General features: G+C 34.0%; 1 protein-coding gene across 1 annotated transcript; it reads left to right on the top strand.

Moving 5' to 3' along the window:
- The first annotated feature begins 2,941 nt into the window (after positions 1-2,941).
- LOC132307945 (uncharacterized) lies at positions 2,942-6,292 on the top strand. Its single transcript, XM_059805849.1, has 3 exons — positions 2,942-4,441; positions 4,947-5,489; positions 5,866-6,292. Exons 1-3 carry the CDS (start codon positions 3,491-3,493, stop codon positions 5,962-5,964), a joined length of 1,593 nt encoding a protein of 530 aa, XP_059661832.1. The 5' UTR covers positions 2,942-3,490; the 3' UTR covers positions 5,965-6,292.
- The last annotated feature ends 6,120 nt before the right edge of the window (positions 6,293-12,412 follow it).

Raw genomic sequence — 12,412 nt, 5'->3', positions numbered from 1 at the left:
ATTAGTAAAATATAGAGGTATTTTTTTTTTTTTTCAAAGCTTCTATTTTTATTTTGATAATTACTTTTTATTGTTACAATAGGTGGTAATGGTAAAATTAAATATAAAAACTAAAATAAGGTGAGGGTGGTTTTGTGTTAAAAGAAAAATTCATAGGTGGGTTTAAAAAATGACCGTTAGATTAAATTTAACGGTCTACGTAGAAAGTGTAAATTAATTTTCTTACTCCATGAGGAATAAGAGATCAAGACTCTCTCTCTATATGTATATATAAAGTTGCAGCACTATGATTCAAAATTAACGAAAATATCTTATTTTTTTAAGTAAAGAAATTATATCGAGAAAGTACTTGATTTGAGGGGAATAATTTTCGTAGTAATATTTTGAAATAAAAGTTTGAGGATATATTGAACTTGAACAATAATTATTGATACATGTGTAAATATTTTACTTAATCCAATTAAAGTAAAAAATGAAATTTTAAAATAGACAATTTTACTCTATGCTTTTAGGTCTAGGTATGAGCTGAAAGTACCAGCGGGGATTGTCCGCCCTAGTTTTATTTAGGGTCAGGATTAAGTGTAAAAAAACACTCCTTCTATTATTGAAATAATTTAAAAAAGTTTATATGTGGTATAAAATATTTTTATATTATTAATTTGATATAAACATATCCCGGTATAAAATGGTGTTACTCACTTCAATTAAATAAATTAATAATTATAAATACGAACAATATAAAATGACCCTCTTATCCAATTTATATGCCTCGTCAACATCACCTGGCAATCAGAAGAAGAAGCTCTCTCACCGTGGATTTCTGAAGAAGCTCTCTTATCCATTTTTGTTTTTTTTTGTTTTTCCCTTCTTGTAAATTTCTGAAGATTTTATCTGAAATTTGAAAGAAAGGTACGGATTTATTGAAGGGTTTATGATTTGCAGTAGAGGAAAATCATGGCGGAGGCTAACGTGTTTTCACCATGCTATTGTTTTCATCATCAACTTCAATAATTTCACGGAAAGTTAGATTGCAAATCGGCCCCCGTTTCTTCTAGAATTGGGTTTCCTTCCTCTCTGAAGCTTAGACCGATAACCCTAACATCATCATCCGTCAGCGATTTTGATGACCGTATAATCGTTGTTCAGAGACGTCAAGCCATACCCACAAGAAGAAATTACCAACTTCTTAATCCACAGGTCTGTCGCTGCTCAATCTTTCCCTCCTACCCACCATGGCCGCCGCCTCCTCCCACTGCCCACAACCATCTCTCTCCTCTCTAACCCCATCAACAATATACGCACAACCGGCCACCACCATGGCTTTGCAAAACCGCCACCACCTTCCCCACACATAATCACACGATTTAGGGTATCCCATTGTGATTCAAAAGTAATTAGAAGGGCTTATTTGTACCTTTCAGATGACAGACAGAAAAAGCATGAACCCGTGGAAGTTTCATACCTGTCACTCTTGCAGGTTCGGATGGTCAAGATTCAAGAGTCTCTGTTAACAAACTTCTGGTTCCATGGAAGACCTCCTCAATGCACCGTGTAGATAGCTGGAAACAACTTTGGATCCCTCCGTCAGGGTTGGACCAAAATAGGAGTCAAGATGAAGTTATTCTTTCCTCCTTGTTTTCTATGCCCATTCTCGGCCCCATCGGGAATTTTTTTGCAATTAACTCTTTTATTTACTTATTATTATTTATTACCCCCCAGCATCCAAACACACACACACATCCAAATATATTTTTTTCTCTCCCAAACAAGGTGTTAAAATTAGACTCATTTCAGTAGACCTCTTAATAACTAGGCCACGTGTGCTGAGATGAAAGGTACAATATTCACTTTTAAAAGAAAAATCTCATTTATATTTAAAGTTATTTAAAGTCCAAGAAAATGATTTTGTTGTAAAAGGATTAATTTTTCCAATTCATCAAGCGAAGGTGATAAATGCAATATTATTATTGCTTTCTCTTTAATAAAAAAAAAAGATAAATACACTCTTACTACTAGGGTGCAACTTGGGTTGGACAACCCAAACCCAAGCCTAGTCCCATTTTCATTTTTACAATTAAAGGCAGGCTTAGGTTGAAAATTTTCTATCCAAATTTAATTAGGGTTGTGCTTAAGTTAGAGTGTTAGTAACCCGAATCAAGTCGAATCCTAATTTTAATATTATTTTTTATATATTTTTAATTTTAAATACATTATATATAATATTTAAATTTTAATTATATTTTTTTATTAACTTAGTTTATGTTAACTTTTAGGACAATTAATTTTATAAGAATTTGTTTGTAATTTATTAAAAATTTACAAAAAGTTTTCAAATATTTTTTTGTTTAAGAGTAAAACTAATTTAATATCATATTAAATTTTTGATGTGAAGCTTAACCATATGAGTAACTCGAATTTTTAACGCAGAATTTAAGCTCGAGTTACAAGTCTAAATTTTAAAGTAGAAGGATGGATTAGACTCGGGTTGAATACTTAGAATTGAAGATAAGGTTAGAATTGAACTTGAGTTTAACATTTTATATGGTGGATTGAGTTCAAATTATACTTTAAACCTGCCAATTCACCCGAATTGTAACCTTAGTTACTACTTGATTCTTAGTTTCATACTTGCCCATGGTAATGCCATTTTATTTAAATGTGAATTACATTTACCAAATGTACATGAATATTACATTCCTTAACAAATCACAATGAACACATCCATTGAATGACAAATTAGTTCAATTTCATAGAATTTCAACTTTCTTATTTCCACATATTGTCTTTCCAAAAACGTATGAATTCCTATTCCACGCTAAAACCAGCAAAAGAAACAAATTTTGCTAGATTCCACTGTATCAAAAACACTTATGTAGACTAAAGTTATATCTATATAAATTGTTTGATTTCACATTGACCTATTGCGAGAACAATCCACAAAACCATATACTACTTAACATCTATCCACCCTCTCATCTATCTCTTTCCCTATCCTTCTCTATCGTTGTGATCTAACCCCTTTTTTATTTATGTATATATATATAGTGAATAGGTATATGAATATATGTGTATACGCGTGTATATGAATATATATGTGTACTATGTTGGAGTACATAAAACAAGAAATATAATTAGCCTCTCGTGCAGCTCTATTCGGGAGAGTGTGCAACCTGTCAATGATAATGCATGCTCTCTCTCCCCAAACTCTTCATCTCCATCTTCATCTCGAATTCCTCCGATTTCCTTTTCTTGGGTGATCAGAGACTCCATTGATCTTCATCTCTCAGTCAAAATTTTTATTTCAGATTATTGAAACCCTCCACTACTGAGTACTGATTCACACAGATCTGGTGGGTTTCTCAGTAATCTGTGAAGAACTGAGCAAAGGTTCTTCGGAAAAGTCTTAACACTTCCACAAATTAAGACTTACAATACGAATCATTTGGGCATTTTTTGTAGCTCTTGGCTGTGATTTGTTAGTTTAAAGACCATGAAAGTGACGAACCAGAAAGATTCTGAGAAAATCATTTGGGATCAGATGAGAAGCCCATCGGGTGCACCCATTGGCGTCACTGCTTCACAGAACCGAGCCCTACCCAAACTCATGGTCTGGCTTATCCTCTTCGTCTCCGTCACTTACGTTTTCTACACTCTGAAGCTCATCTCCTCCCCTCGCGCTTGCCACGACGACATCTTCGCCGCCGGCAACCACCACCGCCACAACCGTCCTCTCTTTGTGCATTCATCGGCAAAACCCAAAATCACATTCCCATCACAAACTTCGATTGAGAACCAGACGACCCATGTGGCTCGCCGGGACGAAGAGGTCGTCGAAACCTATCAGAGAACAGAGCTCAAACACATCGTTTTCGGCATTGCCGCGTCGGCGAAGCTCTGGGAGCAGAGGAAAAACTACATCAAACTGTGGTGGAGGCCAACCCAGATGAGGGGCATAGTTTGGCTAGACAGTCCGGTGAAGACAGCCAAGGACGAGGGACTCCCGCCGGTCAAAATCTCCGGCGACACGTCACGCTTTTCATACTCGAATCGGCAGGGCCACAGGTCGGCGATTCGGATTTCGCGGATCGTATCGGAGACCCTCCGACTGGGGATGGAAAACGTGAAGTGGTTCGTGATGGGTGATGACGACACCGTTTTTATCACCGACAATTTGGTTAGGGTTTTGGCAAAGTACGATCACAACCAGTACTATTATATTGGGGGTTTGTCAGAGTCTCACTTGCAGAACATATATTTCTCATATGGTATGGCCTATGGTGGTGGTGGGTTTGCAATTAGCTACCCATTAGCCAAAGCTCTTCACAAAATGCAAGATAGGTGTATTCAGAGGTACCCAGGATTGTACGGCTCAGATGATCGAATGCAGGCTTGTATGGCCGAACTCGGTGTCCCACTCACTAAAGAACTCGGTTTTCACCAGGTCCGACTCGCTCTCTCTCTCTCTTTGCACACACTGCTATTTGTTTCCATTTGCTATTTTGGCTATTTCTGCTCTTTCTGTTTTGGGTGTTTTTTATTTTTTTTGTTTTGGGTGTGTTTGATATTCTATTTTTACTCATTTTGCCGACACACTTCATTAATTAGATTGTGTGCCACAGTGGAAAATTTATCTTCCTAATTTGAAGTTTTGGTGCTGTACTACTGTGTATTGATTGCCATAGTCATGATAGGTTGTTTCTGAACTCTAACAATGAGTCGGATGGAAATTCAGTATGATAATATTTTCCGATTACACTTTTGCCCTAATTTGAAATTGGTACTCTGATGGTCCTGAAAGGTTGATGCTTGATGGAATCTGTATGATCATGTTTTTTCCTATTTTTTCCCCCCTAAATTAATTTAAGTTCTGGTACTGTTTATGATCATCACGAAAGGTTGTTACTGAATCCTAACAGTGAATTTCTTCTTGGTGGATGGCAATTCAGTATGATGTGTATGGAAACCTGTTTGGGCTCCTGGCAGCACACCCGGTGGCACCATTTGTGACATTGCACCACCTTGATGTGGTGGAACCGATTTTCCCCAATGTGACACGGGTGGAAGCTCTGCAGCAGCTTATGGTTCCGATGAAGCTTGACTCGGCAGGACTCATGCAACAATCCATTTGTTATGATAAAGCAAAAAAGTGGACGGTTTCTGTGTCGTGGGGCTTTGCAGTTCAAATTTTTCGGGGTGTTTTATCACCGCGGGAAATAGAAATGCCATCAAGGACATTCTTGAATTGGTATAAAAGAGCTGATTACACAGCATATGCGTTCAACACGCGTCCGGTTAGCCGGAACCTGTGTCAGAAGCCCTTTGTGTTTTACTTTTCGAACGCAAGAGTAAATTCTTCACTGAATCGAACAGTAAGCGAGTATATTCGGCATCGCATTCCTCATCCTGAGTGCAGATGGAAGATGGCAGATCCTGCCAAACTTGATAGAGTGGAGGTTCATAAGAAACCCGATCCACATCTATGGGATAGGGTAAGCACTATATCTGATTTTTTACTTTTGATTGCAAACTCCCAGAATTAAACATTTAAACTGCAGTTTTTAGTTACAAGACAATCTAATTAATTTTGTGAGAAGCCTAATCTTAGATTGCCATTAACAAACTAGAAGAATTTCTGGGTGTTGCCTTCAAAAATGGCACAGACATCATTTTTAATGTCCATTTACGAACCCTTGGCCATGGGGGTGAATGTGCTAGCTAGCACATTCACCCCCACTATGCTAGAGTAGTATTGTTTAGCATAAGCTGAATAACATGTTAGTGTATATGTTCAGTTTGTGTCCGTCTTAGTATATATGACTTGCAACATGGATTCATTGCTTTTGTTTCCCCCCTTTTTTTGTGCAGTCTCCAAGGAGAAACTGTTGCAGGATCTTGCAATCGAAGAGCAGCAGCATGGTGGTGGATGTGGGTGTATGTAGAGAAGGTGAGATCAGTCAAATTTGATCATAACCAAAGATGAGAGCTTCCTTTTCTTCTTGTTTTATCTTTCTCCATTTTGATTCTTAGTCTCATTTCTTCATTTGTTAATTTCACGCCTTCAATTTTTCATGTAAGGGTCTTCTTGGATGAACTGACAAACAATCATTAGAAATACTCGGTGTAAAAGAAGTTGTATTTATAGTATATATATGTTGATCGAGCTAGTTTAGTTTCTGAATTAACTAGTTTGGTACTTTAGGTGTGGTATCGGAGTGTGAATCAAGGTCTAACTCTCTTCTTGAAATATTATGGATTATTTTGTTTTATTTTATTTATTTTTGTTTGTGGAACATATGCCATTATTCTTCATTATAGGAGAACCTTCATTGATTTATTGGACAAGAGCATACTTTATAGTGCTGTTGACCCTGAAATTAAACTAGAAAGCCTGCTTGATCCTAAAATCCGATTGGAAAGGCCATATATAGGAATCCTACATTTAATTTTTTTTTGGACCCTTTATATGTTAGGTTTGACATGGCTGTTATTTTTGCTCATGAGTCATGACCAATTTGCAATTGCCATAACACGGGTACAAGTTTTAAACCCTAAATTCATCAGTTTACTGCAATATGAAGCTGGATCCCATAGTGCTAATGGTATAGCATTTGACAATCACATATTGCAATTGTGAAGTGTCATGTGAAAACCCAATCAAATTATTCAGGTTAGGTAACCTAAATCAATCTAATATAGTACGGTGCTAGATGTGGACCATTGTTAGTCAAGTACCTTTGAATTTTATGTGTTATCGTCGTCCACCACCGTTAACTACCAAGAAGATTCTTGTCTGATTATTCCCGGTGTGGTCCTTAAAGTTTTTTGCTCCACAAAAAAAAAAAAGTTTTAGTTAATCTCTATCTTGGTTCCCTGTTTGTTGAGATAATATTTAATTTCCTGAATATTTTTTTATGATTTTTGGTATTGTTAATTATTTTGATGTGGAACACTTTAGCATGAATGTGACATGAGGAAGCTTAACGCAGGAGGTCTCGATCAAAAATGAGACCCAAAGGTGACTCAAAAATGGTTGTTGTTGAAAGTTGCAACTTTTTTGGTTTTTTAATCGGTGAGTTTATTAGATGGGTGCGATTATTCTTGTCGGATTACTTTTGGAACTTTTCATTACAGCATGATTACTGTTCATCCAATATGCATAAATTTTATATCTATTGGTGTGTTGTTTTCAGTAAGTTAAGGCCTGTTTGGTTGTACCTTTAACTTTACATTTCAATGAAGAAAGTCTTATCATTAGAATTTAAAACGTTGAAGTAAAGGAGAAGTTTCAAGGTTTTTCTAGGAGAGGCACCATTGTTGCAGCAAAAATGGATGCATTCTCACAGCTTTCTAAAAAAAATTTAGATGCGTGGAAATGACGAAATGACGTATTTGCCTTTGCATGGACAAAGATTCTTTAATGCATTTTATCATCTAGTCCTCTTCATCTCTCTTGTCAGTTAGTGGTGGTTTTATAGCAGTCCATTGACCGAATGCTTTGGACCTAGAAAAAGTTCACTTTGAGAAAAAATTTCACTCCACTTTTTAATATTTCCCTTCTCAAGTTAACTTTTTCACCCCGTGAACACCTGTCCCGTTTAATTTCAAAAATTTTCTTTAAATACAATTATATAACTATTGAAAAAACTAATAAAAAATATGTAATTAATAATTTAACATAAAATTCAAGGATATGGACATTATTAGTTCGTAGAACTGCCACTATATAAAACTGCCACTATATAAAATGATTGAGAGAAAGTAAGTAAATATGACATAAGATTTCTAGAGTTAACTATATATACCAATAAACTAATTTAATAATTTATTTATCTAAACGGGGTGGAACGACCTCCTCCCCCCTCCTCGCGTGGATTTTCATTAATAGAACGGGGTGTGGGGCAGGTACCAGTTTTCACGGGGACAAATTGTCATCCCTAGTCCTGTTTCACATTCATTTTGTTTAGAGATGTCCAACATTATGTCTCATAGATTAATAGATGTTCTAAAAAAACTTCTTTTTCAATCTCAAGGGATACTCAGGTCACACTTTCATTTGACCTATCTTGTTTTGTGTAATATAGTATGTCTATATAGTCTTATTTATATATATATATATATTTATTTATTTATGGTTAAGGAAGATATAGACATTCTTATTACACAAAACATGCCGTATGTCCTTGGGCGACTGAATATTTTACAATATGTTAGTATTAACTATTAAGGTAATGAAGCAATTAAGAGGTTTTGGACGTGAGTGTGAGACTGAGAGTTGAAAACCTCGAAAAATTTTCAAGTGGAATAAAAAAATGTTTAATCTCGTTTGTAGAGTCTAGTATTGTGGGCCAAAAACCATTATTAGGGGAGAAGGTCCACACCAGCCAGCTTTGATTAATTCCATTATTGGCCAGAACAGAAAACTGGTCAATTGTTGGACCTATCTGTCCACCAGCAACATTGTTACCAACTGCTCCGATTCTCCATCAATTTGACCAATTGATTGTAATTGTAGGACCCTTCATTCCTTCCCCAGATAAATTATTGCTTTCTTCTCTCATCTTCCATGTTAGGGCTTTGAATTGGGATGTCAAGCCCATCTGATGGGAAGTGGGTTGAAAATTGAGTGCCCTCTATTCCGAAACCTGCTCTATTGTCGTCCCCCGAGGAATTTTCAAAAAAAAATATTAATTTATTACTTCTTTCGCCCTAATTTAAATGTCATTATTGAAAATTATGAGTCACAAATTCTAATAATGACACTTAAACTGTGACAGAGAGAGTATTAAGTGTTATGATTGGAGGGTGACATCATTGAAGCGTTGTCATTGAATTAGTTCATCAAATTTACCAAATATACCAGAACTATATAATAATTTCTTATTAACTTTATTTTTGAAATGAATATATTGTACCATCTAAGCTAACCCAACGCTAAAGAATCTTAATATCAATTGAAGATTTAGCGTAGCATGATATTGGTGCCCTGAAATTACAACAGAAAAAATATATGTTGAAGATACCACCAAATAAAATACAATAAAAAAAAAAAAAAAAAAAAATGGTTTTGTCATGGTGTTTTGACATGTTTTGTAACTTTGAAAAGGTCTTTGTCGTCGACCACCTACTTAAAATCAACATCACACGACTTTGCCTTACTTTTGAAAGACAATGGACATCACTGAGAATGCAAGACACCTACATCACCTATAACGCATAAGATACCATAATAATAATAAAAGAAAAATCGCCAATCTAAGTTATAGCAAATTCAACGTCCTTCAATGATAAAGCACTCGCCACAAAACACCCAAACTTTCTGTATATGAATCTCATTTGTGAATTTTAATGAATAACAACTTCCCTCTTCAAGATTTCTTCGTAATCTAAACGTTGTATTTGGGGAACATATCAGTGTTTTGAAATTAAAATTTTAAATAATTTGGTTTCAAATTTTAATTAAATTTCTTTCGATTCTAAATTCAAATTGTCAATGCGATACTCTCAAACATAACATAAATATATTTCAACTGCAGAAAGTACCCCTGAAGTATGCTTACAATGCATATTACACCCCTCTGAAGTATGCTTACAATACATATTACACCACTCAAGTGCAAAAAATACCCTCAAAATTTCAATTTGGTACAAATAGGTACCCTGACAAATTTAAATACCCTGAAGCATTTTATAAAATATATAAAAATAAATAATTTTGTAAAATGACCGAAAATGACATTATTAGAGGATACTTCTCTAGTGCAAAAAATATCCCTAAAGTTTCAATCCGGTGCAAATAGGTTTCACTGACATATTTAAACCCTAAGTTGACTAAATTACTCTTACTGAACCATTTTATAAAATATATAACAATAAATAATTTTATAAAATAACTGAAAATGATACTGTTGGAGGAAGTCAGTAATGGACAAGTAAAGATAAAAATATAAAATAAAAATAAAAATATAAAAGAAAAGTAAAGATAAAAATAGAAAATAAAAAATAAAAATAAAGTGTAAACTAAAGAAAACAAATAAAAATAAAAATATAAAAGAAAAGTAAAGAAAAAAAAAATGATCATATATATATAGAAAAAAGTTTCAAAAAAAAAAAAAAAAAAAAAAAGAGGTAATGTGCAAATAACACCCCAATGCCATTGGATTAGGAGCATATATATCCCCTGAGCATTTTCAGAAGAGCAAAAAGATAAAACGGATATTATAACACTAATTTATGTCAGAAGGGTATTTTTGCACAATGTGAAAAGATTAGGGATATTTTTTATACATTTTTTCAAATAAGAATAAAAGTGCTAAACAAAATATACTTTTAGGGTATTTTCTTCACTTGTCCCATATTAAAATCCACATTCAAGATAATTAAGCGTACTATAATTAATTTATTCAGTGCCTACCAAATAAAATGGAAAAGAAAAGAATTCTTCTTCAAAGGTGCGAAAAGAGCCTCTTCTTATAATGTTGATATGGACCAATAATAACATGACATGTGTCCAAAAAAATATAAAAAATTAAACTTGAATCATGCTGATCTTTTCACTGGTCATCTAAAGGGTTAATGGATTTTTTTTTTTTTTTTTTTTGAGATATATATATTTTTTAATCCACAAATGAATTTCCTTCCATGGAAATTTATACACCAAAGCATTGGATCACCCAACTCTTAAAATAGTAAGAAAAACCTTCATATTGCAATCAGTTACATAAGAAACTAAACAAATTGTCCAAATAAAAAAAAAAATGGTAAATCAACCCCCAATTGATTTTATAGAAATTTAAAATAAGTCAATTCTCCTGTATATGAATAGTTGTCGTCTTGTGTCATTCTAGATATAGAATTGCAACATATATGGCAGGCAATGAATGCGGCATATTGAATAATATCTAAACTTTAAAGCTTGCAATCAAAGTACTAGGGTACGTTTGAGAATGGAGGAGATCAGCAAGTAGTAGAGGTGGTAGAGGTCGGCTGGTGGAACAGATGATGAATCGTGACCGAGAGAGAGCCACGAAAAAAAAAAAAATCTTCTTTCCTTTTGATGATCCGTGAAAAGATCCACATGATTCAAGTTTAATTTTTTAAATTTTTTGGACACATGTTAAGTTGTTGTTGGTCCATATCACATCAGAAGGAGAGACCTACTGTAAGACCTAAGGCAAGCTTTTTCCAAAAGGTAATAAAGAGTAGGGTTGTAAATTGTTGTCCATTTTTCGTTTTTTTCTCTGTTAGATTACAAAAGTACTATTATATCCCTCAGCTACAAATTAGGATTGGTACAAGTTACCGTGTATTTCTTCACCTACCTAGTTGCCATGCATAGGTAACTTATTTATCACTCACCTAACTCAAACATTATATATATCTATACATATATATATATATGACATTCATGTAATATTTATTTACGGCAACACAATACATATATTCTCATATACATTTCTAACATTCTGCATTGTTGTTTTTTTTTTTGGAAAGATATCCACGTATACCTTCTTTTTAAACCATTAACCTTCACTCGTCATGTCATTTTCAATTTTATATATATATATATATATATATATATATATTTGATAATTCTAAAATTGAACCATCAAAGTTGTCAAAGCCCTTTTATTGTTTGCTTTTCTGGCCTCTACTTGCTCCATTTCTCTCTTATCTCTCAGTCCTCCTTTAATTGATACCTTCTTTCTCAAATTGAAGAAGTGCTATCACATCTCCGTCCTTTCACTGGGAAAGAAACCTTTTATTTTTTATTTTTTAAATCTAATCTTTTTTCTTCTACAGCATAGCAAATTCATTATATCAAAATAATAATAATAATAATCTTCTTTTGATTCATAAATTCATTTTGTCTTACTATTGTCTACGAGTTAGAGGCCCCCGCGGGGGTTTTAGTAAATGAAATTTATTAACAGGATACAATTTTTTTTAAGGACGAGCATAAACATATTAGTAAAAAAAAAAATTGGCTTACTAAGAGGAGATTCTAAAAACAATATATATATATATATATATATAATTGATTTTTAAAATTTTGGGAGTAGTTTTTGAGGTAACAGGAAACTCTCCAAACGGGCCAAAATTTATCAAGAGGAAAGAATAATAGAACAAGCTAGCGGCCTAACAAATCCAAGCACAAGAAGGGGGCAAGGGCAAAAAAGCCCAAAAGAAGGGGAATAGAAAATTAAAAAATCTCAAACAGACCCTAAAAGGCAAGCCCAATAGGGGCAAGGGCAAAAAAGCCCAAAAGAGAAACAAAATTGGCAAACACCAGTTTATTTGTTTTTTCTCAAATAATTTTATTAGCCAGGTGGCTTGATATTTCTATATATAGGCTATATAGCATATCAGTAATGCAATCATAGATTAGACCACCTCTTTCAGCAATATTCATCTA

The sequence above is a fragment of the Cornus florida genome, unplaced genomic scaffold, assembly GCF_030987335.1.
Source record: "Cornus florida cultivar Cherokee Brave unplaced genomic scaffold, ASM3098733v1 CherokeeBrave_3.0.0_Hap2_Chr05, whole genome shotgun sequence".
NCBI lineage: Eukaryota > Viridiplantae > Streptophyta > Magnoliopsida > Cornales > Cornaceae > Cornus > Cornus florida.
This window is presented reverse-complemented; position numbering and strand designations above follow the sequence as displayed.